This window comes from Prunus dulcis, chromosome 1 (genome assembly GCF_902201215.1).
Source record: "Prunus dulcis chromosome 1, ALMONDv2, whole genome shotgun sequence".
NCBI lineage: Eukaryota > Viridiplantae > Streptophyta > Magnoliopsida > Rosales > Rosaceae > Prunus > Prunus dulcis.
Window position 1 is genome coordinate 29,733,455 of NC_047650.1, and position 26,130 is coordinate 29,759,584.

General features: G+C 38.3%; 6 protein-coding genes across 10 annotated transcripts; 3 read left to right on the plus strand and 3 right to left on the minus strand.

The window, feature by feature from the left end:
- Window positions 1-698: 698 nt before the first annotated feature.
- Window positions 699-7,125, minus strand: LOC117615490. 4 transcript variants are annotated; one of them, XR_004584028.1, is made up of 15 exons: window positions 6,600-7,119; window positions 5,017-5,128; window positions 4,491-4,603; window positions 4,006-4,128; window positions 3,703-3,908; window positions 3,520-3,595; window positions 3,216-3,302; window positions 3,032-3,112; window positions 2,820-2,852; window positions 2,594-2,647; window positions 2,480-2,521; window positions 2,180-2,258; window positions 2,032-2,102; window positions 1,115-1,771; window positions 699-1,010 (listed from the first exon to the last, which is right to left on the minus strand). XR_004584028.1 is itself a non-coding variant. In XM_034344572.1 (14 exons), exons 1-14 carry the CDS (start codon window positions 6,768-6,770, stop codon window positions 1,679-1,681), a joined length of 1,341 nt encoding a protein of 446 aa, XP_034200463.1. In that variant the 5' UTR covers window positions 6,771-7,119; the 3' UTR covers window positions 699-1,678. The 4 variants fall into 4 exon arrangements, 3 of the variants coding, with proteins under 3 accessions (XP_034200463.1, XP_034200464.1, XP_034200465.1); XM_034344572.1 differs by having other exon boundaries at window positions 699-1,771; XM_034344573.1 differs by lacking the exon at window positions 2,480-2,521 and having other exon boundaries at window positions 699-1,771; window positions 6,600-7,120.
- Window positions 7,126-10,723: 3,598 nt separating this feature from the next.
- Window positions 10,724-12,229, plus strand: LOC117630576 (24-methylenesterol C-methyltransferase 2). Its single transcript, XM_034363280.1, has one exon. The coding sequence runs from the start codon at window positions 10,855-10,857 to the stop codon at window positions 11,935-11,937; it is 1,083 nt and encodes a 360-aa protein (XP_034219171.1). The 5' UTR covers window positions 10,724-10,854; the 3' UTR covers window positions 11,938-12,229.
- Window positions 12,230-14,403: 2,174 nt separating this feature from the next.
- Window positions 14,404-15,669, plus strand: LOC117614117 (thioredoxin-like protein CDSP32, chloroplastic). The gene has a single exon (XM_034342812.1). It carries the CDS (start codon window positions 14,628-14,630, stop codon window positions 15,528-15,530), a length of 903 nt encoding a protein of 300 aa, XP_034198703.1. The 5' UTR covers window positions 14,404-14,627; the 3' UTR covers window positions 15,531-15,669.
- Window positions 15,670-17,715: 2,046 nt separating this feature from the next.
- LOC117614201 (uncharacterized protein At1g76070) lies at window positions 17,716-18,825 on the minus strand. Its single transcript, XM_034342927.1, has one exon. The coding sequence runs from the start codon at window positions 18,638-18,640 to the stop codon at window positions 17,873-17,875; it is 768 nt and encodes a 255-aa protein (XP_034198818.1). The 5' UTR covers window positions 18,641-18,825; the 3' UTR covers window positions 17,716-17,872.
- A 1,952-nt stretch (window positions 18,826-20,777) lies between these two features.
- LOC117615579 lies at window positions 20,778-22,112 on the plus strand. 2 transcript variants are annotated; one of them, XM_034344682.1, is made up of 3 exons: window positions 20,778-20,906; window positions 21,289-21,409; window positions 21,802-22,112. In XM_034344682.1, the coding sequence occupies exons 2-3, from the start codon at window positions 21,304-21,306 to the stop codon at window positions 21,945-21,947; spliced, it is 252 nt and encodes an 83-aa protein (XP_034200573.1). In that variant the 5' UTR covers window positions 20,778-20,906; window positions 21,289-21,303; the 3' UTR covers window positions 21,948-22,112. The 2 variants fall into 2 exon arrangements, with proteins under 2 accessions (XP_034200573.1, XP_034200572.1); XM_034344681.1 differs by having other exon boundaries at window positions 20,787-20,906; window positions 21,284-21,409.
- A 71-nt stretch (window positions 22,113-22,183) lies between these two features.
- On the minus strand, window positions 22,184-24,107 carry LOC117615578 (pentatricopeptide repeat-containing protein At1g20300, mitochondrial). The gene has a single exon (XM_034344680.1). The coding sequence runs from the start codon at window positions 24,029-24,031 to the stop codon at window positions 22,403-22,405; it is 1,629 nt and encodes a 542-aa protein (XP_034200571.1). The 5' UTR covers window positions 24,032-24,107; the 3' UTR covers window positions 22,184-22,402.
- Window positions 24,108-26,130: the final 2,023 nt, after the last annotated feature.

Below are 26,130 nucleotides of genomic sequence, written 5' to 3' on the forward strand. Positions count from 1 at the left end.
AGAAGGTCAAGTCATCTGATGAGCAGAAGATCAAGTCCTCTGATTAGCCAAGGTCAAGTCTTCTGATCAGCCAAGGTCAAGTCATCTGATGAGCTTATGTCAAGTCTTTTGATCAGCCAAGGTTGGTGGATCTTCTTCAACTTCCAAATTTGCAATCAATCCTTCTTAAGATCAAAGTGGCTTTTAAAAAAAGAAAGATGAGTGATTAGAGTTGGACATCCCTTACCTTTCCATTTGAAGTCAATATTCAAGAATAATTTCATGGGGGAAGGGAAGGAAATGGTTTAAACTTTGGACATCATAGCACCTTCAATTTAAGACTCGTTGTATTTTAGTCCTTTTGGGGCAGTTTTAATGAACAACAAAGAGCAATATTACTCTCCCTTTTGATTTAGAATAAAGGGATGTCACTTTTGTCCTTTGTGTGAATTAATTTAGCTCCATGATCTAAGAAAATTCTGTTTGGCAAAGGGCTTCAATCCTACTTCCACATTTTGTATTTGTAATTTCTTCTTAGGACCATGCCACAAACAATTGTCCGCTACGTGATGGAATTGGTAACGTTGTCAAGGAGTTTACAATATTGGGTATGATTTGCTGTCATTCGGAACATGGTAGATGAGTTGTCTAACCCAAATTTAATATGCTGCTTGCTTGATGAGGTTTATTTGACTTGTTTGTTGATACGCCGAAAAATATAGTTTGAGTTTTGAGAGGAGAGATGTTATTAGAGTTCCTTGGTCCCACAAACTACATGTTTCCCACAAAGTCTCCAGTCGGCTAAAAGAGGCATCCAACCAAACAGAAAAGGTCAATTAAACATTACGAACGAGGAGAAACGAATTTGCGCATCATCATCCCAGTCTTTGCTTTGTGTTTGGCTTAAATCCAGTTATTCTTACGCTCAAATCCTTCAGTTCAGACTCACCGTGAATTTCCATTCACTTCGCTGGAACTAAAATCAAACAATACCACATTTGATATTTCAAGGTACCAGAATTCTCCAGTTGCTTAAAGAGGAGAAAAAGAAAACACACATGATTAGATTTGAGCTCCCACCCAATTAATAGGAAGGAAAAGAAGGAAAAAAACAGACATACATGTGGGCCCATACCTTCTCATCATGTTCTCCTCAAGCGACAAGCCCATTCCCGCAACTCTCGTTCACACTCGCTTTTTTGACCTCTAAACGATTTTTTGTTTTGTGTGGCTCCCAATTTAAAAGCCCAACAAAACCAAAAAAATAAAAAATGGGTGTTGGAACCTCTAATTCCATGGCATATATTTGAGACGATATACCCAAAAAAAAAAGAAAAAAAGAAAGCCTGGAACTTCCAAATCTGTGGCAAAGAAGCTTCACTTGATCAAGCTTTTTTCCATCGATTCAATTCAATTAAATACAGACCAAAAAGAGGAGCAAAAATATACTGACTTGGTTCACTTTGCTCTAGCATTCTACTACAAATGACAAAAAGTTTCATGATTGGGGTTTTAGTATCATGTTTTGTTTAGCGATGAAAGGTGACTTTGATTGAAACAAAACCAAGCTCAACAATGTCACCTTCCAAAACATGAACCAAAAGATGACCGTTGAACTTTACAGCAGTTGTTGGCGTGCCAGGGTCAGCCTGGGGCCACGCAAGGGACAATTTTTCTTCGAGCTTTCACATTGTGGAATTCAGGGTTCCATGTGAGTGCAATGGCTGCTGACCCGTTGACTTGAGACGGGAGGAACAGCCCTTATCATCACGCTTTGAATAAAGGCTATCATCTACACACATACAAGACCCTTTTAAATCAAGTCAACAAGAAGAGAAAAAACTACAAAGCTGAAATAAAAGACGCCCGAATTTCAGTAATCTCAAAGAATTAATCTAGGCCAGAAATTTCATTTTTTACCTACTCTAATATGCAAAATCACTTCTATGTTATCAAGACCGGCAGATAGCTTGCAAGCGAGCACCCTCATAAAAGTGAACAACAGTTATAACAACTAGTTCTAGACTATTATATCACTGTATAAGTTCTTACCGCAGCAAATCCTACGCAAATGAGACTGAAACCTGGGAAATTAAAAGGCGCCTTTTCGGACAGGAACAAAGCTGGAAGCACAACTTGACTTTATCAGTTTGAATTAACTTTTTAGCCCAGCAAAACTTTAAGTGGCGTTTCAAATCACCTGTTAGAGGAGAGAAAGCAATGGGAGATATAACATTTGCAAAAGAACATATGCCTGAAATGCACCCTTGAGCCTTCCCCTGAAAATAATGTATAAAAGGGTCAGGCATACCTCAAAAGAACTGGAGCCAAAAGGCAGGGTAAGAGAACTTGAGCAGTTCTTAACTTCCCTGATTGGGGCGTACATATGTGAAAACATAATGTATACTTGGGCGTGTAAAGATAGACTTTATTATACAAACAAACAAACTATCAATATGAAGCCTATCAATTAAATAGGTGTCGGTCTCAAGAAAACTACCTGCTCAGACGGACCAACTTGTTTAGACACAATGCTTCGCATCTGTAAAGTTTGAACTGAATTACTTTAAAGACAAAATTTGAGATCGTTTAAAGCAGAAATGATGAAACTTACACATGGTGTTGCAAACACATAAAAGATGGAGAACATGGCAGCAGCATATGGGACCTATAACCTTTCAAAGTGTTAGCCATACTGAGACACAATGTCTGTTAGCTTAAACAAATACCAGAAATTATATGAGAAATTGATAAAGTCCTACTAGCTATATACTACATATGAATGTAATTTGTCTAAAATAAAGAGACTTGTGATTGCCATTAAAGTTGTAAAGAAGTACCCAGAAGGACCACGCAACGCCATAAAGAAACATCTGCATTCAATAATATGCAAATTATTAGATACAACCTTAATATAAATGCTAAATTCTTAGTTTTACTTTTGGTGAGTGCAATGCAAGTATTGACAAATCTAAAGTTGTCTGACAAGAAAGATCATATTATTGTAACATGTTGGGAGCTATAAAAAAGAAAAAGACAGCTAGGTGCTTACATGTGCACAGCTAAAAAAGAGTCCTATCGAAAGTAGCTTCTCCTCTCCTAAAGCAGGAGCCAGCAAGGGCATGAGAAGCAGCTGCATGAAGTTCTGTTTTCAGTACTATGGAAAATGAAACCGAAACTATGAAAGAAGGTAGTATGCAAAGGAAATCATAAAGGCGGCCAAACCAGCGGAGTACCTGAGAAATAGTGCCTGCAACCCCAGAAATGACCATCAGGTCAGCAAACTGATCCTTGTTGAAGTGAAACCGAGCCTTTAAGTAGTACTGCACAACAAGCAATGAATTTCAATCACTGCATCTTCTTATTTGCAACAGAGTTGATCACTATGTGATTCTATTCTAACCATCCAAAAACATGAGAGAAAATAATATAAGTTAACCTGTTTCTTAATCCTTATCTGTAAATTTAATCAGAGTTTATGTTCAAATTTTAAACACCATAATCTAATTTTATTGCCGGGAGCCTCCTAGAGAGACGTACCATCATTGAAGCGTGAAGGCCAACATCCGCTAGGTTGCTGAAAAACGCAACAATTGCAGCTTGCGAAAATGTTGCGCTGAAAATTAATTTGAGAGTATGCAATTACTGGAATTGCAAAATGCGCAGGCAAGGGAATATTTGATGATACTGCGGAGGGCAGCCCTTAGAAGGAAATGAACTGACCTAGTTTTCAACAAGGAGATTAAATCATGTAATGAAGGCAATGTTTTGGCTGGCTGCAATATTTGAGCCCTTGAACTTTCATCTGGGTCTGCAATTTTTGGTTTTTCATCTGAGAGTAATGGAGCAGAAAGTTTGTTGTCTATGTTGGAATCCGGCAGGAAAATCCTCAAGTACATGGCTGATACCACCGCCACCGACGTCGCAACCTAATAACAACACAATCAAACCATAATTAGTTTCCTCCAGACATGATAGAGTAGAGGAGAGAGAGAGAGAGAGAGAGGGGGTGGAGCTTCAGTTGACCTGAAAAGTGGATGAAGTGGAGAGGAAACGAGTAAAGAGGGTTCCGCAGACGAATGCAGAGGAACCAATTCCTGAGAGCACTCCGAACGTGGAGGCTCGTCGCTCTTCTGCCACATTATCTGCCTGATCATCATTTCAATTCATACATTTCACACATCCATCCACCAAATTCGAATCAAACATATTTTGTGTATGTTTTTCTTTTAGAAACGAGAAGGAGAGCTACTGAACACTGAACTGATGAGGAACGAACGAAAGAGGGAAATGGAGAAGGCCGTTATTATATCAAATTCATTACCAATTAAAACAGACTGGGCCTAATTACTTCGTTAGGCCCAACTAATCTTAAAGTAATGGGCCTGATTGTTTTGAGCACCTGACTTATAGGTCAGCCCCCAAATAAGAATAGAGAATGAAGTGGAGGATGTTCATGGAATTGAACCAAATGATGTGAGAGTTGAGAGAATAGAGATAAAGAGTTTTACCACATAGGCAAGGGCGAGGCAATGAACGCTGCCTTCACAAATCATGGCAGTGAGGGTCTTGGCCACGAAATAGATGTAGAAAAAAGTCCTGTTCCGGCTGTAACCCAATATCCCTGTAACGATCTTCTCAATCATCCTCTTAATTCAATTTTAATGTACATAATTACATTATTCGCTGCCGAAATAAAATATATAATCTAACTTTTAATAAAAATAATAATTCAAAAAAGAGTGTGAACACAAAACAAAAAGAAAAAGAAAACGCCAAAGTTGTGGTTGAATTCATTCAATCCAAAGCTTTCGTTGAAACAATCTATTAATAAAAGTGACAGGTGAACAAGACAATCAAAATAATTGGTTACAAACAGTAGTGTTATTAAAGATCACTAAATCCTCTATCGTGACTTTATCTTTGTACTAATTGGTTTGACCTGTATATATCTTTGCTGCAAGCAAACCCTTCAGCTATCTTTAAGTTCAATTATCCATGTTCGTTTTAGATTAAAGAATTATACGATATGAGTACCTAAGGGGATAATTGTTAGGATCATTGGCACTGTAAGCAAAGCCTTTCTCCCACACTTGTCTGAGAGATTCCCTACCAAAGGCATCGTCACGAGTGTTCCCAGCCCTACGATCTGCATAAATAAATATTCACACATTAATTGTTTTCAATTTCAACCAAAATAAATAAACCAGGGATATCCAATTATGTAGGGCACAGAGTCTGGAATTAGGTGGAGTATGTATGGTCATGAAGATGACATTTTTCCAAGTTAATTTGCATGCTTGTGAATTCTAATGGACCCAAAAACAGGGGAGGTGGGTGGGGATGAGATATCACATGAAAAACAGTGTGCTTATATTCAAAATCAATTCATTAGAAGGAAACGACAATCAGAGGATCTGTTGGAATGGAAAGATTTGATGGCTTGAGCAAGGCGATCAAAATGTGTTGGTAGTAGTCAAGGTCCCTTGCAAGTTTGTCTATAAACTGTAAAAGTGCCAAAATGCACTTGTCGTGAACCCAAGGGAAACTTCCCGGGAACAGAGGAGCAGCAATGAATCAATTATTTGGATTTAGGATGATGATAATTAAGGTGGGTCATGACCCAGCTGCTTGGACTATGTGAATTGCAGAAATATTAGCGTGTGTGACAGCATGAGCATCCTTTGGATTGACAATGAAAGCAGGTCTAATCAGATTTAGACTGATCTCTGCTCAGCCTTGTGTTGCTTAAAAGTTGTTTCTCTCAGCATCATCCTCTCTACCTCTACGTAACCAAATCAAGCTCAGCTCATACATGAGATTGAGTTACTACTTAGTGGGGCCCCGTTTTTGAAATCTTTAGATGCTTTGCTTGCCCACCTGTAGATTACTAGGAATTGCTATTTCACAGGTGACTCTCAAACTCTGTCTGGGAAGAGAGAATAAACAACAGTGTGCTCTGCATCTTAGTGAGATGACCAAATAACCTAATTCAAGTTTTCAGAAAAGTAAAGCGTGTAACTGTGGGCCCTCACTTTTGAAAATTTGTCCATATATTCTTTAAATTGAACGACCAATACTGAAACTGAAAGATGAACGAGACCCCAACCAAAGGGAAGTTTCCTTTGAAGAAAGACAAAGTTTGGTTTACTCTCTACGTGATTGAACATTTGGTCTGTAACTTCATTTCTATTTGAATTTGCGGTTTAAAACTTATACATACACAGGGAGGGAGGGACGCCGGCTTAACAGACAACAGAGCATGAAGAAAATCCTGCTCTGCAGACTGCATTGCAGGGGTAGGTGGTGCAGCCTTAAGTTTTAACGGCCTACATGCGGACGTCGTCATCTATGATTCATTGATTAAATGAAATCGTCTAATACGTACGGAAAACCATATATAATTAATTCACCTCCGAAAAAAAGTTATAAATAAAATCCTCGAATACGTACTCTATATAATACCCGCATGAGTTGGATGATAATATGTTCAATGAGCTAGGAAATCAAAAGAGAACATCTTGGACCTGAAAAGCTAGCTAGCTAAGCGGATATGAATTTGGCTGCTGAGAAAATAAACAAGTTGGGTTATGAACAATTGGAAATGCGTACATACGTACCGCTTGTTGAAATCCAGTGAGGTAGATAGCGATGGAGCACTCATCTCTTCCAGGACAAAGCGCAGACATAGTAACGTCGGTAATGGCCGGGATGACCATAAAAGTGGCGAAGTTGTGCAGAAAGATTGCCATGAAGAGGTGGCCTAACCCTCCACCTGAAAGATTTTCCATTTCCTCCAATCCAATGTGTGTGTGAAAATGAAGATGAAGATGATCACTTGAGTCTTACAAAATTTCTGTATTTTCTAGTTGAGTGTTGAACTGCTATAGCTAAAAGCTAAACCCAAATATAATCTGTATTTTCTAGTTGAGTGTTGAACTGCTATAGCTAAAAGCTAAACCCAAATATAACTATAAGAAAAGAAGCACAAGAGTGGGTCAAGGAAACGCCACTATCCCAACTTAACTGAAACTGGGTGTAGGAGAAAAAAGACTAGTTGGACAGCAAAGGACCTTGATTTAAAAGAAATACGTGCACTGTCTGTCGTACACTTTGTCCTCAAATTTTTGCTATATAGCGGGTGGCGGTCACAATTTGAGGCATACCTTTATGTTCAAAATGTCGTGCCAAAAGTTAATTGCCAAAAAGCAACAAAGTGCGAAGGTGAAGCAAAAGGATGCGTAGCTTCTAAGTTGATGCAAAGGCAGGACAAGGTTTAAACTCCTCCTCCTCCTTCCTTGATGCTATTAATATTACGTATAGGTCCCATTTCCAAGCGTGTAGAATGCTGTTACGCTTTGACGCGTGCAAGTCTCATCCTGCGCTTTCTACTTGCTACAGTATCTATCTATTTTGTTTTCATTGATGATTTTTGTTGGTTAGCTTGGGATTCGATATAACTTTTATTTCATCTTCTTTGTATTGTATCTCTCTGTATGTTTGTGCTGCATGTGCATCCCTCCCTCCCTGGAGTATGCAGCCCACTGAGGATGAGGGTGAGGGGCCCAATGAACGGAAGTACGTTGTATCAAATCGAAGATGACAAGGTGACAAGGTGAATTTTGACACCTCCAGGATCTCTTTTGGGCTGTGTCATATCTCTTGTTGGCCGTTTACTTGAGCTATTTTTAACCTTCACGGGCTTGATTCTATGGGATGGCCCTTCTACGAAGCTTCAGGTTGGGGTCGAATCCAAAGCCTGTGATCCATTATCATTTTTAAGACTTGTTTTAAATAAAAAAAATGTCATTTGCTTTTCTTTAATCATGGAAAGTAAGGTTGTGCTGTGCCACTGGAAATAAGAAAATATGATTATTATTCACCATTTAGGCTTGATAGCTTGTGTAATTTACGCAAATCAGCGCGACAATTATGATTAAATAATGAAAAAAAATAATGCAACCGTGGTTAAACTCAAAATTAAACTCAGAGCAACACCAAAAGGGAATATTCTGTAAAGAAAAAGAAAACACAGATAGATATTTACAGATCCAAAAGCAACTTTTGGACTTGTTTTTCCGGAATCATAAAATATTATAAGAAAAAAAATCTGCAAAGTCCGTGGTGTCACTGTTGATAAAGAAGCTTCCACGTGATTGGCTCGCTGCCATCTGGTCCACCATCTATGTACTTCTATAACAAACAACACACAAAATTCAAGATTAGAGATTATACACCATCCTCCATCTGGCGATTCTGGACCTATCTATATTTTCTATGGCGCGCCTTCTTTATTTTTTTTATTTTTTTTATTTTTTGGTAACAAAGTATCGCAAGAGACGTGCAACTTGCAAAATTTAATATCATCACTGAGTCACTCATTGCCCTTAAGTTTACAAGTCATCACGTGGAGTTGCGATCTGGTCGTGTCATATTGTATTGTATTTTCAATCTTTTCATTTTAGATTTTTATTGTTGACTCATTCTCTTTATCCGAACAATGTGAACAAGGCCAGAGATATTTGACAACGCTTGCAAACCACATTCATCCCAGAACAAATATATAAATAATAAATAAAAGAATAAGGGTTTCTTTGTTTCTGCTGGTGGTGTTTACAAAGAGATCCTCTTTGACATCGAGGACAGAATCATGAATTCGAGTTAGTTATAATTATTAGCTTAAAATTTAAGGATTAATTTTTATTTGGGTATTTACTGTTTTTATAGTTTCTCTAGAAATAAAAGTATACATTAAAATAAAATAGTAAAAGGTTGAGAGTTAAAATCATGTGTTTATTAAGAGATTATGTTTCTTCATTAAACAAACAAATTAAATATAATATGACTATAGGCCTACAAAATTGAGTGTACAATGAATTACAAGGCTACATTTGAGTGGGCTACTAAATTTTTATGAGATGAATAACATTAAAATACATGTAATATATTTTAATTTAATAAAAAAAGCTACTTGGGCTAGAGTCCATGGTAGCCCTCTACCTAGTTTCACTAGTGTTTGCCATTAGTCATTCGTTTTCTTCTGTTTATATGAGATTTGTTTTCTGAATAAATGAGTACCCTTAAAAAATAAGGGGGATTATTTTGATTTCGTAAAAATAAAGGACAGTTTTGTTTAAAAGTGGAAAATAAACTCTCATGCAATAGGAATAGCACACAATGTAATTAGAAATTTTGTTATCTCGGTCAATAACTCAATTATAAATTTTAGGCCAACGCATTAAGGCATTAAACCAATTAGAAATTATTATTTTTCAAAGAAAAAGAAAAAAATAATGGGAAAATATGCTCTAAGCTCTTTGATCTTCAACCTCAAGTCAGGATTGGATCTAGGAGCAGCCATCCCATTTCCATTTTGGTTTTTCCAGCTCTCCACTACATCAGCACACAAGAATCTCGGATACTTATTACGCTATCATGCTTTTCATATAAATAAATACGTAAATATTATAAAAGTATATAAAATATAAACATGTCAAGTCAAGCTGCAGCTGCACAACAGGAGAAAATAAAATATACACAAGGCATCATATTCTTGGATGCAATGAATGAAATATATCTGAGCATGAGCCATGACAATAGCGCTTAAATAATTATGTGACAGATAGTTTATGTATATAGTAACCTTCTATTAAGAGATTTTTTAAATAATTTTATTTGAGGATATACTTCAGGGTATTTTACGATTTTTTTTTTCAACGATTCAAACCATTTATCTTTTAGGTCTTCATTCATATATCATCTTCGAAAAAAATTATATAAATCGAAAACCGTTTCGATATCCAATTGTGTCATACAAAATTAATAAACACGGTACTTTAAGAAAATAATAAATTTTCAATAATTCAATTGAATGGTCAAATGATATTGAATTCAAGTAATTTTTTGTAGAGATGATTTTTGAATAAATATATACAAATAAATGGTTCGAATTAATAAAATACAATACATATTGAGTCCTACTAAAATATATTTCAAATAAACTTATTTGAAGAATTCATCAACCGAAGTTCCTTGTATATTATATATATATATATGAGTTGAGAAAGAGCATTTGATAACTAATGCGTTCAGGTGATCACTGATGCTCACCAATTCATAAATGTAAGCATTTGTTATTGTCAGTAAGCAAAGCTCAGGGTCTCTTCTGTTTAGGAAATTCATTATGATTTATGACTTATGAGGAGACTCTTCTTACTTGCGGATTCCTTTTTATTTCTCACTAATAATTTCCTTAAATCCATCTTGTTTATAATGAGGACTAGGTTTTTTCTTCTTTTGAGTGATGTTGATGACTCTATTAAGTATTAGTTACCAATAAAAGACGTTCATTGTTGATGTTATTGTTAGCATTTGATAACGTTATTCCTCCACTAACTTCACTTACATCAACGTTATTTATAATGCTAAGAAATAACTGAAACAAATCAAGTTAGATATTTAAAAACGAAAATAAATCCCCCCACGAAAAGCCTCAATAAAAATTACCCTAATTAGTAATTACCCATATCAACCCCTAGATATTCGTTCAATTTACGGTGGAAAATACCTGGGTAGACCCGTAATAAACACAAAGTTGAAGTGTATCTGGATCGCACGCCTTTTGGACTCTTCTGAATCCACGTGTTAAAATATAGATAGCTGGATCCACGCAGGAAGCTACGCGCGTGCAATTAGATTATGTTGGATGTAATAAAAAAACTTAAATACCCAATTAGTGGCTTTGCCAAACAGGAATTTAGTAGGGGAGACCAAACACTTCTCCCTTTCTTCCACTAGTCTCTCTCTCTCTCCCTCTCCCTCTCCCTCTCCCTTCCTTCACTCTTCTCTCTCTCTGTGTTTCTCTTCCAAACTCCAATGGACTCTCTCACTCTCTTCTGTACTGGGGCCCTCCTAGCCGGTGGGCTCTACTGGTTCGTTTGCATTCTCGGCCCAGCCGAGCAAAAGGGCAAGCGCGCCGTAGATCTCTCCGGCGGCTCCATCTCCGCCGAGAAAGTCCAAGACAACTACGACAAGTACTGGTCTTTCTTCCGCCGCCCCAAAGAGATCGAAACCGCCGAGAAGGTTCCCGACTTTGTCGACACCTTCTACAATTTAGTCACCGACATCTACGAGTGGGGATGGGGCCAGTCCTTCCACTTCTCCCCTTCCCTCCCCGGAAAGTCCCACCGCGACGCCACGCGCCTCCACGAGGAGATGGCCGTCGATCTCATTGACGTCAAACCCGGAGATCGAATTCTGGACGTCGGATGCGGTGTTGGTGGTCCCATGCGAGCCATCGCAGCTCACTCTCGTGCCAATGTGGTCGGGATCACGATCAACGAGTACCAGGTGAAACGCGCGCGTCTGCACAACAAGAAGGCCGGCCTCGACTCTCTGTGCGAGGTGGTGTGTGGGAATTTCCTGGAGATGCCGTTCCCCGAGAACAGCTTCGACGGCGCGTACTCGATCGAGGCGACGTGCCACGCTCCGAAGCTGGAGGAGGTGTACGCCGAGATCTTTAGGGTTTTGAAGCCGGGATCTCTGTACGTGTCGTACGAGTGGGTGACGACAGACAAGTACATGGGGGACGACGCGGAACACGTGGAGGTCATTCAGGGGATTGAGAGAGGGGACGCCTTGCCTGGCCTAAGGAGCTACGTGGACATTGCGGAGACGGCGAGGAAGGTCGGATTTGAGGTGGTGAAGGAGCGAGATCTGGCTAAGCCGCCGGCGGAGCCTTGGTGGACCCGGTTGAAGATGGGCAGGATCGCCTACTGGCGCAACCACATTCTGGTGACTGTGCTGGCGGCCATCGGAGTTGCACCCAAGGGCACGGTGGATGTGCACGAGATGCTGTTCAAAACCGCTGACTATTTGACCAGGGGCGGCGAGTCCGGAATCTTCACTCCGATGCACATGATCCTCTGCCGGAAGCCGGAAACACCAAAATCTTCTTAGTTTCCTTGTACCCTGTGACGGTATCGCTGGTCCACTCCCCTTCCCATTTTACCTTAGCCCCATTTTGTTTTTGTTTTTTTTCTTCTTGTTACTCTGTTTTAATTATCCTTCTAATCTAGGTTTTGTTTTCCTTTTATTTTTATTTTCTTTTGTTTACTTAACCTGCTAATTTATTATTCTCTTGTATTTTAATTTGGAATTATTTAAGTTTCGTGGTTGGATTGGCATCTTAAATTTGCATCTTGGTAGGGTTTGGTTTCTATCTTTATTTTTTAATTTTTGGTAATTTGAATTCGCCCACATTTGATTAGAATATCAGGAATTTTGCAAAATTTGTAATAAAACAAATTTGAGGAGAAGAGGTCCACCGTGAATGAAGGGGAGTGAGTTAAAGAAATAGTTAGGGTCCACTGCAGTGCAGGAAGAAAGGGGTGGAAGTGACAACAGGGGAAACCAAGGAAAGGATCCATTGTCATTGTCAAGGTGTATTGTGGGACCCAGTGCGGGGTTACACGATGGAGCACATGGGCTTGTGAGGAGAGAAAACACAACATAACATAACATAACATAAAAGCATGAGGCGGAGGATGCTAAGCGAAGCTAAGCTGGGTGACTTGTGTTGGGTTAGGTGGCAAGCACTGGAGGAAGGAAAGTCTGGAATCTGAGTAGAGACTCAGAATCCCGCCAAATCTGTGTTGGCTTTTTGTTTGTTTGTGTGTCATCTTATGCGCGATGTTTGGTATTTTACTACGCCTAGCCTGCAAACATGCCGACATACGGGTCCACATCCGGGTTTGGATCTCTCACCCACTCCTTTTAGTCGATGATTTGCCAGATCCATCCACCACCAACCCACTCTTTTTTTATTTGTAAATTCTCTTTATAATTTCCGCCACCCTGTATTTATTTGCACTTATGAATGACTTGTTCTTTTTGTAAGTTATATATAAATTAATGAAACGAATGACTTGTTCTTCCTTCTTGGCTTCATCTCATAAATATTATTAATATGAAATAAATTATACATATTAATGCCTACACATGTTCTCATTCATTAAATTGGCACTTGGATTGCTATGAATGGTTTTTCCTTCTTGGCTTCGTGACTTTTTTAATTGTGGAGATTCATGAGCGTCGTGAAACTTGAAAACTTATGAGTACTAATGGTTACCAATAAGGATGACAATTTTCCTCACTAATGGGTAAAGTATGAAGAATAGAAATTAATGGGTAAAGTATGAAGAATAGAAATTGGGTATGAGGATGAGTTTGGGGAAATTTTCGTTTATGGTGTTCGATGTGAGGGGGTGGTATTCTAATTCCCAACCCAAATCCATCATATTTAGAATATATATTAATTATTTTTCATATAAATATATTGCTAAATCCTTCCTCGTGACCTGAACCCGTCCTATTTAGAATATATATTATTTATTTTTCATATTGATATATTGTTAAGTCCCTCCTCATGACTCTCACCAAATTTTATAATATTCCTCATATCACATTGTATATTGAATTAAATAATACATAAAAAAATGTGTCGAGAACAAAATTTTTGTATTATATGTTTAGTTTCTAACTTATAGTTTTTCATTCATAAATTAATTTTTAATCGGTATTTTTATAATCCGGCGGGGCGGGGAGGGAATTTGTTCCACAATAGAGTTAATTATGTCAATGGTGTAAATATGAAATTACTGATTCTTCTAGAATTGACATGAAATTTACAAAAGTGATTAAAGTGAAAAGCACGAAACTCAACTGCAAGTTAATAGAGTATTGCCCTAATGAACCTATTTAAGAAATGTCACTGAATATATGCACTTGATATTTTCCCAGGGCCCAATTCCATTCTGAATCTGGAATAGACATTGCTGAAGGCGATTGAAATAGTCTCCAGGCCTTTATGGACACGGAGAAAAAAACAGTATGTATCCGTGTTATCACTAAGCCTGTGGCCAAAAATACGCAAGCTGAGATATATTTTCACCATGCCTCCGCATTTCAGAGTTTTTTGGTGTTCGTCATTCTCCCAAATCATATGGAGTAGAAGATATTTTGTTTGTGGACATGAAGATTTCTTTTCTTGTTTCTTGACTTGTCAAAACTCTCGTGCTAGTTGCGTGTGTGTAGCTACTTTGTTGGAGGAGAAAAATATCAGGTGATTCTATCCAAATGGCTCAAAACTTATGGCAGGCCTATATATATCTATTGTTGATTATTTAAGGATTGAAGTCGTTTATGACCGAGAAAATCATAGTTCATAACTGCCATACGAGTTTTTGCCCACTAAATTAATCGCAGTGTTTCATTTTCAAATTTGGGCAACAACTTTTTAGTAGCGCCAAACCCATAACAAGTATAAAAGTAGAAGCCCAAACTTTGTGGATCAACTTCGCATTTTTAGGCATGCATACTTGTTAATTTGAAAACAACAAAAGATATTTTGGGCTTTACCGTACTATATGATTAGAAGGGAATAAAGATGAATATGCTCTCCACACCCAGACCCCAACGGATAATATGAAGTTCTGAACCACAAGCAAACGAGTGGATGTGAAGGAAGTTTTGGCACCTCGAGATTTTAAGATAATTTCAGGGCACTCTCTCCGCGTACGTTTCTGCAGATTCATTCATAGCTAGCTTAGAATAAACAAGTCTTTCGTTTCCCTCTTAGATAAGTTTCAATGGCGACACTCCCAAGTTTCTTAGCCAAACCCCCTTCATCTCTATCTTCAATCCAAAAAACCAGTGGTCTGTACCGGCACTGTTCCTTTTTAAGCTTGGTCAACCAACAAAAACCTCTGTCGACGAACCTAGAAGCCAACCAAAGCCACTTCAATAGCTTTATTACCAAGGCTACAGCCGCCCCTGGCACTAAGAAAGTGGAAAGCGATGAAAGAGTGCAGCGAGTGCACAGCATACAGGAATTCGACAAAGCCCTTGAAACAGCCAAAAACAAGCTCGTGGTCGTCGAATTTGCCGCCAGCCACAGCGCCCAGAGCAGAAACATGTACCCTTTTATGGTGGACCTCAGCCGTACGTGCAATGACGTGGAGTTCCTGCTGGTAATGGGGGACGAATCAGAAAAGACCAGAGAGCTCTTCAGAAGAGAGAAAATTGAAAAAGTCCCCCATTTCAGCTTCTACAAAAGCATGGAGAAAATCCACGAAGAGGAAGGAATAGACGGAGATCGGCTTAGGGGAGATGTGCTGTATTACGGGGACAACCACTCTGCTGTGGTTCAACTGCATCAGAGGGAGGACGTGGAGAAGTTGATTGCAGAGCATAAGGTGGACCACAAGCTGATTGTGCTTGATGTGGGGCTCAAGCACTGTGGGCCCTGTGTGAAGGTGTATCCGACGGTGGTGAAGCTGTCGAGGAAGATGTCAGACACGGTGGTGTTCGCGAGAATGAACGGTGATGAGAATGATAGCTGCCTGCAGTTCCTCAAGGACATGGAGGTGGTGGAGGTGCCCACTTTCTTGTTCATTAGAGATGGTGAGATTTGCGGGAGGTATGTGGGCTCTGGTAAAGGGGAGCTTATTGGTGAGATTCTGAGATACCAAGGAGTCCGTGTGACTTATTAGTTCCCTTCCCTTCTCAACAAATTCAAAATTAATTTTACAAAAATTTCTACTACTTGTTTCTGTGACTTATTAGTCACCTTAATTATACATGAAGTTGAATAAAAAATTTACTTACTTAGAATTAATGTTTCCCCGGCTACTCTGTTTCTCTGTTTCATTTTTTGGGTTTTGTTTTTCTCTTCTGTGGAAATTTTTGTATGGTTTGGGTTTTTATATAAGAAGCTGCTGTTATTGGCCCTCTCTCTGAAAGCAAAAGTCGTCGAACATTCGTTACTCTGCTTGAGTGCCAATAATATAATTGTGTTAGTAGTAGTAGTATTGCGCAAGATACAGAAAAACTGAACTTAATTTAGGCCAGCAGAGGGCCGAAAGACCCATTACGAAGATCCACCCATTTGTGTCAGTGGGCGTCACATGTTGGCTAAGTCTTTTACAAAATTGGGTGCAGTCAAAGTTTGTCAGCTGTACATTATTGTTCTTTCTTGTTGACAAAAATAAGGCATCATCCGGTTAGTGTTACTATTGATCACAGTTTTCAAACATGTCGGGTATAATATTATTTGAAAATTGAAATTGAAAAAATCAAACAAAATAGATATTTAATGTAAGCGTGGGCGCGCGGATGGGTATAGAACGGTAGAGAGTTTTTTTTTGTCAACTGTATCAAATTTTTTGATAGACCAATTTTTTTTATGTTAACCAACCATTCAATTAGTTAACAATAATTTCGAATCAGATTAGTTTGATAGGCCGGTAGTACATTTAACCAAAAAAAAAAAAATAGAATAAAAATATTTATTACTAATACTATTTGAAAAACACCAACTCAAGCCCAAGAAAAAAATATTCATTCAATAGAACAATATGGTAAAACAATATTCATTCAAGCTTGTAGAACAGAAGTACAATATGGTAGTAAAATTCAACTAGACCATGTTTTGTCTAGCTGTTTGTGTTTCTAGTATCCTACATTGCTATTTTCTATTTTTGGTGTGGTACTCCATCTTTATAATTATCTGTAGATATTTTATGGTGTCATGTTAAGTGTATTTATATTTAAATAATAATTTATTTTTATTGTTTGGTTCAGTATGGATTTTTGCGGTTTGAGATATCGTTGTCTATTAACCAAACTACACTTTTCGGATCGGATTGGTATGAAAGAATTTTTTTAAAAATTAATAATTTAACCAAACCAAACTAAATCAAACCATCGATACAGTACAGTCACTATACGGATTTTTCAGTTGAGATGCCACCCCCAATTTAATGCATTCTTCTAGCCCTCATCATCTTGATATAGATATCCGTATTCCACATGGTTGGGCTCGAGGCCCTAACTGTAATTAGTATTTGTGGGACAATAACTCGGTAGATGTTATAAATTTATGGGAGACTTTGGAAAAATCAAAAGGGGAGAATTTTTTTTTTAAAAGAAGTCAAAATGGACAAAATTGCCCTTATTTATTTTTGGATTTTCTTAGAAATCCTTTACATTTGCATGTATTTTATTTGAAAGTTTATAAGTTTTTCTGTCTTTTTTAAAAAAACTTTGACTTTTTCCAAAAGTAAAATTTTTTTTGTGGTTAAAACCTAAATTTACTTATGCTCCTCCGCTCCGGGACAAAAGGTGCTGGTTGGCTTCATATGAAAAAAAACAGTGTGAATCTTTTGCACTAAATCATAAGTTTAAAGGTTCCAAAATCATCCCATCAAAAGCTTCATCTATTTGTTTATGTAGTGGCTGGCAAAGGCCGTCTCAAAGCGTTTATTGGCACTGATCGAAATGCTGCATTTTAATCGAATTTAGGCTTCTGTTTTAAAAATTACAAGTGGTAATTAGGCTGCTAATAGGCGTCCTCTGTCCAGTGCAAGACAGACTGTTTCTATAATCCTATCCTAATTAACCTTACCAACAATTCAGAATTGACGGGCAAACCACCTCCAATTAATTAAGGCTTTAACCTTGCAACTAAACATTTTCAATTCTGACAGCTGGCTGAGTAAAACATATATACGCACGGCTCTCCCTTAATCATAACTACTATTTGCTTGGTTGTCGGCTAGCTGAAAAGGCTGAAACAGTGTTCTAGTTTTTGGATGCTGCATTCACCCACTTCGAAAGCAAATTATTATGCCTTTAACCTCATCAGAAAGAATAACCAGATCGAAGAAAGCCAAGACATGTAAACAAACAGTCCTCACGGATCCTAACTTTCGTTTTATATATATCTTTGCATGTATCTATTAACATAACCCATCATCTCAAATTTGCACTCCGGACTCTAATTAGACTGAAAACAAATCTAATAAGAATTAAAGCAACTGAAATTATGAACAATTTAATTAGCTCTCACCATGGGCTTCAATTCTAGCTGTCTAGGGGCAGCCATGGTTCTTCTCTTCCATATATTTATTTCTTTCCTCGGCTGCAATGGTACTTGATGAAATTGATCTCCACCAGCCACTAGAGGTGCTGAGAAGGCAATTCTCACATCTTCTTCTCCATCGCTGTCTCCTCTCTCTTCATCTGAACAGTCGTGATGATTAATATCAAAGTTTGCAAAAGCATTACCCCGCCCACTTGCAAACCTCTTCATCTGACTCAAAGAAGGCGCTCTATCTGGAAGCCTCGGTGCCGTACGATCATGATCATGATTAACGTTAATAGAATCGGATTTCCTTGCAGGGTTTACACTGCTAAACATCCTCCGGAACGCAAAGCCGTGCTTCTTTATCTCCCGAGGAGACCACGGGGCCGGAGGCTTTGATGCATCTTTAGGGATCAAATTATGAATATTAGCACGCTTTATTTTCTTAATCTGCTTCTTGTGCTTGATCTGGCCCATGCACGACACTTTAGGCGAGGTGGGTTCGTCTTCTTGCGTGTGGTAGTCAAAGCTTCCAGTCCTGGGTTTTCTCCGGGCTTCATCAGAGATCATTAAAGGGCCGGAGAATCCTCGTCGGCCGTGAGCTTTGAGCTTGGCGGCATTTTCTAATCTCCTGTCTCTCGTAGGGCTGTAAGGAGGGTTGTGAAAATAAACCCCGGAAGCGGCTTTTGGCAGAAATTTCAGGATCTTGTTTTTCGTTTTACCTTGTTTCTGATCCATATTGTATGAGGAGGAAGATAAAATTACTAAATCGCTTTATCCAGGAAGGAAGCAGCGCATATATATATATAGATAGGGCAATTAAAAGGATGAGGATTTAATGAGAATAAAACAATGCAAGGGTGTCTAAAAAGGTGCGACGATCTGATCTGACAATGTCAAGAAAAAAAGGGGGTTTGGTCAAACTAGGTGGTGTGTGTTTGTGACCTAGCAAACCATTTTGGTCCACTGTATTTAATAATACAGCTTGCGTTTGATGCAGGTTTCCGGATATTTCTGCACGCGATTTAATTTAGATTCAACGTTTTAATCCACTGCCTAAATTGGAACTAAACTAATAAGCAAAGGATTACAGGAATTCACTTGCTTACCCTTTTTCAGAGCTGTTAAAATTTGATCCAATCATTAAACCTTATACGTGGCTTTGAAAAGATAATGGTGTCAAATTGACAAAATTAGGAGGACAACAAGATAAGGTTGACTAAATACAAAATTCAAATATCTACTCCGACTCTTTGATCAAGTGTAATCAATATGTTCCATATTAGTTATTATATATGGGTTGTACATAGTATTTCTATTTCTTCTTAGAGACGGATAAAGGTCGAGATAAATTGGGAAACAAATTAGGGGGGGAGGGAAAGGAAAGGTAAGGTAGGTAGGGGTAGAATAACTATGTTAATTTTACCGATTACAGTTTATTTACGAAGTCTAATTAATGGTTAAATGAGTTAATTTTGGAACGTGAGATATAGTAATATAAAACATACAAATGGTCAAATACCAAATGCAAGAGAAGTTGAGAACTCCTCTAATGAAAATGCAGGTTGTTTGAAGTTTGAATGGTTGATGGATGTATCAATTTTGAAAGCAAAGGCCGTACACGCCATCGTCTACTTCCAACAATTGTTATTTGTATTGTACATGTACACAGGCAGACAGGCGCTATTAATATTTTCAGATTTTTTGCTTGAGAGATGACTATTGTAGTGTGCTCCATTTGACTGATAGTGTGAACAAAAATAATTGATTATTTTCCTGCACGGTGATAATTAATTACCATGACCAAACCATGGTGGTTTGGTGGAAAAGATGATGTCTATGCGCTTTGTATTGGTAAATTTGGAAAGACAAGTACGGAATTGGTCACTAGTGTTTGAAACATTCAAGTGGTCCGCCTTGTTGAAACTTGATTAGTATATCAGATTAAATGATATGATCAGATACGGATGTATTCGTACTTCGTCTCATTCACATACCTTACCAGTTTGTTGCGCATTTGCACTAGTTTGACTTTCCATTAATGTGGTCAAACATGTACACTGCATCTAAATCACGATTCACATCAATGTGCCCATTTATATATATATATATATAATCTCAATCTCTTGGACCACTGGAGTCCAAAAGAACTGTATATGTATAATACAACAAAATGCATTTGTCTTAGGGTTGTACAAGATTCAATTTAATTCATTCAAACCGGTTGATTCAATTTAATTTTAATTGATTTTGACTGATTGGATTGAATCTCTAATGTCGAAAACCGACATGATTGGATTGGAGTGAATTTATATCTCTAATGTGATCGGATTGAATTGGAAAAATCATAATCCAATATATATTGAATCAGATGTGAATTGAGAAAATTTTATTAGTTTCGGACCGATATACACCGCTAATTTGTCCAACAGTGAGTAAAAGTTAAACTTAATAGAGTTAAGTAGGTGGGATTATAGAGGTTAGAATGGATGGGAATTGGGCACAGCCAGCAAAAGAGCCAAGCCGTAATTGTGTTAGGATTTAGGACAAACAAGTATTATTATTTCCATGTGTTGTGGGCCAGGTTCATTGATGTCATGAACAACCCAACCCAACCCAACCCAGATGCCCACCATTAGGTAAGGCTTAAGCATCAACATCTCTAATAATTGTAGTAGCTAAGACTAAGAAATCGACATGCAATGATGCAATGCGATGCCAATATGAATGAGAGCACATGCATAAATAACAAGCTTTGTATATAAATGAAGTTGGATAAGGAGGAGCTACGTCACCTAGCCCAACCTTTTTGGGCTACAGTAGGCCCAAGAAAGCCCATAAACCTTTTACGGAGGTTTCATTTCATATAATATAAGCCCATATCGGACGGCGTCGTTAGTAGCACAGCACCCAACTGTCTGTGAAGGTGAACTCCTCTGACCATCCAGCTCCCGCTACTGCTTCAAGTTTCAAGCCCCTTCATTTTCTTTGCCTCAAGCTCAAGGTATGCAGATATTGCCTATTTATTTTTCATTTAAATTCAAGTAATTTATGTTCCTTTTTCTCCATTTGTGAAATCCTAGGTGTAGCTGTAATTGGATCAAATCGAGTTGTACGATTAGTTGGAAATTCCAGAAATGAGGCTCCGATGCCTGATCTAAATTTCATTTCCAAAAAATGTAATTAAAGATAAAATAAAGATGATAATAGCTCAACAACAGTTGGTGGTTTTGTTAGTTCACTTCTTTCATGTAGGAATTATAGTTTTCATTTACAGCTCTGTTAGGTTAGGGTTAGGTCTTACAATTTGGAGATGAGGAAATGTTTTATATGGAATTTGGGTTTATTATCTGACAATGACATTGTAATGTGGTTTTTGAGGGAAGGAGTCTGGTAGTATCATGGCTCTTGCCCTTGATTTGCAGGACTTCCTTCTCCGTGCTCGAGTGTTGAAGCTGTATAGGCAAGCACTGAGGATTACACGAAGAGCCCCTGTTGATGCTAGAGGTCATTTTTAACTTGCTTCAAACAACCTGTTATTCCTTGCCCATCATCACCACCACCTTAGAAACCAACCGATGCTTATCACTTCCCACAGTAACAAACATTTAAGAAATGACTTTCCAGTAACCTCTGTGTGTCTGCAATGCATCTTTCGGAAGTAGTAGTATTATGCATTTGCACAATGCATCCTTCGTCTATATTGCCGTTGTTACATACACTTGCACATGAATTCACACTATCCTTCCTCTGAAACTTATAATCACTCACACACACAGAGACCAATATACACCTATGATGTGCTTCTTACACCATCATATATTCTTTTGTTGATAGTTCTCAGGCAGGTTCTGTGTGCTCTTTTGAGATTCTGACGGAAAAGCAGTTGATGTTTACAGGTGAACTAAGATCCACGATTAGACAAGAACTGGAGAATAACCGGCACTGCAATGACAGGCAAAGGATTCGTTTTTTTCTTAGTGAAGGATTGGAGAGATTAAAACGTCTAGACGAGATGCTTGACATGCAAGGTCATCCTGAATAGGGGAAAATGAAAAACTCTGCATTGTATTTCTTAATTTGTTGAGTTTCTGAATGTTACTACATTGCACATTTTGTGTTTGCACACCCTCACTCTACTTTGTCAAAAAACTAAGCATTGGCCATTGAATTTTTGAAATTGATTAACCGTGAATATTTCTCATGATCATTGTGGTTGTCATAATCAGCGTCGAACAATGTGGGAAAAAGTTCATAAGTCTATGAATACATTGAAAGAACTCATGGAAAATTTTGACAATATCATACAATAAACAAAAAGATTACAGGAAGCTCAGATATGTTACAATTTTCTGTAAGAAAGCGTCCAAATTGTCATCTCAACTCCCAAGCACTAGCATAGCACCAAACTCTACACCATAAATTTAAAAAAAAAAAAGGGAAGACTGCATTGCATGATCACCTAATCCATCAACTGATCTAATGAAAGCAAAGAAGCTGCTAAGCTACTTGTACGGACTGCAATGCCAATGGTCGAGTAACGAAGCCCCTATCAACCATCTTTTCCACCAATTCCTCATGCTTTTTCAACTGCCCTGCCTCCCTCAACTGCTTGAGGACTGTCTCATAAACCTGCAGACTTGGTTTTAAGCATTTCTCCTCAATCATCTCCCTGAAAAACGAGTAGGCCTTGTTCCAGTGCCCCATTGCACAATACATGGAGATCAAAATATTGTACGTGTTTACATTCGGCTCAACTTCATTCTCCTCCATTTCCATCTTCATCTTGAGTACCATATGAGTCGATTTCGACACCACAAACATCTGCATCAATATATTGTAGGTCACCGTGTTCAATTCGCATTTCAACTCCTTCACCCTAGCATACAATCTGTGAGCGCCATTCACATCCTTCAATTTTGCAGTGCATCGGAATATGGGATTGAAAGTCGATGCATTTGGGCTGAAGCCTTTCTTAACCATCGAATCAAACACCTTAAGTGCATCCGCGAGATTATCATCCTTGCAATGACACTCAATGAGAAAATTATAAGTAATGACGTCCGCATTGCACCCCAGCCTCTGCATCTGATTGTAAACTTGGAGCACCTTTTCGGTCCGGCCAGCCTTAGCATGAACCCGCATTAGATTATTGAAAGTAACCGAGTTCGGTTGGCATCCGTCATCGATCATCTCCGCAAAAACATCATGCGCACGCGTAATTTGGCCGCACCTACACAAGGCATCAATCACAATGCTGTAAGTATACACATTGGGGTTGATCCCCGCCGTCCTCATGTCCCGAAATATCCTCTCCGCCTCCGCTATATTACCAGCTCGACACCAACCATTAACCAAGCTAGTGTACAAAATAACATCAGGCTCATACTTATGCTTCAAACTATCAAAAAACGACTGCGCTTCACTGGCCCTCCTCTTCTTACAAAGAATACCAATCACAACTGAGAAAGCAATCTTATCAGGCTTACATCCATACTCTTCCATACGATTAAAAGCGAGCACCGCCTCCGCAGCCAATCCGGCCCTCACGTAGCGCCTAACAAGAATCGAGAAAGTCTCCACCGTAATTTCCACATTCCGAGCTTTCATCAAGTCGATCACGTGCCAAGCCAAATCGAACTGCCTGACCTTACCAGCGAGGTGGACCATTTCGTTGTAGGGCTCCGACTTGTGATCAAACCCGTCGCGGGCCGTGGCCCAGTTAAAGAAAGCAACGGCTTGGACCAGGGGGATGCCATGGCGGACAGAGCCGCACTTATCAATCACGCGGTGGACGATAGACGGAGATATGGAATGCGCGGCGGAGATTTGAGAGAAGTCGTGCGAGAGAGCTGGGATTGTGAAGCTAGGGTTCGGGGGAGTGGGGTTAGGATTTGGATTAGGGTTATTGCGGTGGTGGTCTTTAATTAGGGCGTGGAATTTGTCGGCGATTAGGGTTTCTTCGGCAGATAACTTGGGGATAGGGGCAGTTTGGGAATTATCATCTGGGATGTCGTCCTCTTGGAGGTGTAGTTCTGAAGCTGAAGAGAAAGAGCACGGTTTGAGAATATGTGGAGAGATAGGAGAGAGAAGGTGCCGGAAATGCAGCTTTGATTTGGTTAAGGCCATAGCTGAGCTTCAGCCTTCTTAACACAAAGACGAGAAAAGAGAGACGGCGAAAGAAGAGAGTTGGGAAGGAAGAGTGGAATGGAATGATGAAGCACGAATATTTGCTTGAAACGACACCGTTAGGTCGTAATTGAACACGGGGCCCACTTACAAAAATATAATGGGCCTGAGGTTAGGGTATAAGGTGGGCTTATAAACTTTTGAATTTGTGGCCCAATGAAAATCACGAAGAATAATATAATGTTTCTGTTAGAACTACCGGCTGGAATTGGAGACTATGTGCTATTCAAGTCCAATAATCAGATTCATAAACCAGTAAGAAACCTAGGGCATAGCTGAATTTGGAGAAGTATATGAACTAATTCACAGAAACCAACTATATATTTGAAGAAATGATTTCGAATTTGTAGTATAGGAAAAGGTTTAAGGGTTGTGACTTGTGATTGATTTTTTTTTTTCATGTTTAGGTAGATTTTAATTGATGACAAGTTGATGTATCATAAAATTTCAGTTCTCTTTTCTTTACTAATGAAATTTCAGGTTTCTTTATGTGAAATTCAAGTTCCATTCGCTTACGAAATTCCAGTTCGGTTTACTAATGAAATTATGAAGTTATTTGGTTGCATATCTATAGGTGTTGATGTTGTTGCGTTGCCATCAAATAATGTCACGGTAAAAAATAAAAATAAAAGGACAAGAAACATTGAAAAATGGCCGATGAACATGTCTTGTTTTTCCATCATCTTGTATCAGCAAAGCACCATATAAAATGGAAATCCTAAAGTCAGACAATTAGCAAGACACAATTTACATCTATCTAACGGAACAAGTAGTCAAAAACCTAATAAAACAAAACAAGATTCATAATAAAAGGTTGTCTTCTAAATCAATCTACTATGGTAATGGTATGCATCATACTTTGGTAAGCACAATATCTCTCCAAGTAGCCGGTCAATCCACAGCCTAACTTTGCGGATAACAAACTTGTCAATGAACTCAAATAAGCCTTGGTACGGAATTTCAACATCTATGTCATAGTCGTCAGCTTCCCTCTGCGGAGTTTTTGGTGCCCAAAATACAACTCTTGCTCCATCTTTGGGTATTGGATCCTTCACCTTGGTGTACTTTCCACATCGACTTTGGGAAAATGGAGGGGGTGGTGTCTTCCATGGCTGCAACGGAACCAATTCCTTCAATGTCATGAAGCTTGGAGACCGATGATCAGCAGCAGCATCCATCTACAACACTCTGAAAACTTTCAAGTGCAGCCAAGTAGACAGTAATAGAATGGCTCTGCATTTTATAGAGCGCAATAAATATACCTCTCATCTGATATTTGTGCGCCAGTTTAGGCATACATGAATACTAACTAGTATGGTACACTGGAAACCAAATCTTATTAGGAAGGAACTATCAATACAATTTCAAATTCAATTTTAACACAAATTTATTACACGGGTTGTACTACAGTTGGTTTTCCTAATTGGTTTTTGGCAAGGAATGTAAAATACCTAGAGACCGTTAAGAATTAGAAGAAGAACAATTTGACAAGGAAGCCAGAACAAAAAAGAAAAATAAAAAAAAGAGTAGCATTTTAACTAGAAGTGTGAGATTGGAAGGCAGTCATAGATTAGGAATTAGATTGTTTTGGATCAGTATGTAATTCTACAACGTCCCTAATTACTTGATAAAATAAAATAAAACTTAAAAAACTCCAATCAAGGGCTTGGAATAAAGAATAATACTAATCTATACCATAATTTTATACTACATGATGTTGCAGTTGATTTGTATATACTACATCAGCTAATTAATGTGATTAATATCTTTTTTTTTTTCTCTTTATTAAAATGTATTTAATTGATGTGGCATATGATATGGACATTTTACATTATGTGGTCTAGAAATATGGGATATAAATTTAGTAAATACAGCATTGCTCGGAAATAAAAGCCTCTTTGTAATTTACCTTGTACCGGGGCGTCCTTCAAGGAAAATACAATCTCATATCAAATTAACGTAATCGGTCCACTCATTTTTCGCTGAAATCCAGCTTGGTTAATTGGTTAAATTAGGATATATTTTAATGAAAATGATTC

What these genes read in the sequence shown, in the direction of transcription:
- LOC117615578 (XM_034344680.1), bottom strand. Translation starts at nt 24,031, where the DNA reads ATGGCCTTAACCAAATCAAAGCTGCATTTCCGGCACCTTCTCTCTCCT.
- LOC117630576 (XM_034363280.1), top strand. Translation starts at nt 10,855, where the DNA reads ATGGACTCTCTCACTCTCTTCTGTACTGGGGCCCTCCTAGCCGGTGGG.
- LOC117614201 (XM_034342927.1), bottom strand. Translation starts at nt 18,640, where the DNA reads ATGGATCAGAAACAAGGTAAAACGAAAAACAAGATCCTGAAATTTCTG.
- LOC117614117 (XM_034342812.1), top strand. Translation starts at nt 14,628, where the DNA reads ATGGCGACACTCCCAAGTTTCTTAGCCAAACCCCCTTCATCTCTATCT.
- LOC117615579 (XM_034344682.1), top strand. Translation starts at nt 21,304, where the DNA reads ATGGCTCTTGCCCTTGATTTGCAGGACTTCCTTCTCCGTGCTCGAGTG. An exon ending in AGCCCCTGTTGATGCTAGAG is followed by an intron (nt 21,410 to 21,801) that starts GTCATTTTTAAC and finishes TGATGTTTACAG; the next exon opens with GTGAACTAAGATCCACGATT.
- LOC117615490 (XM_034344572.1), bottom strand. Translation starts at nt 6,770, where the DNA reads ATGGAAAATCTTTCAGGTGGAGGGTTAGGCCACCTCTTCATGGCAATC. An exon ending in ATCTCCTTGTTGAAAACTAG is followed by an intron (nt 3,596 to 3,702) that starts GTCAGTTCATTT and finishes ATTAATTTTCAG; the next exon opens with CGCAACATTTTCGCAAGCTG. An exon ending in TCTTTTTTAGCTGTGCACAT is followed by an intron (nt 2,853 to 3,031) that starts GTAAGCACCTAG and finishes TATTGAATGCAG; the next exon opens with ATGTTTCTTTATGGCGTTGC.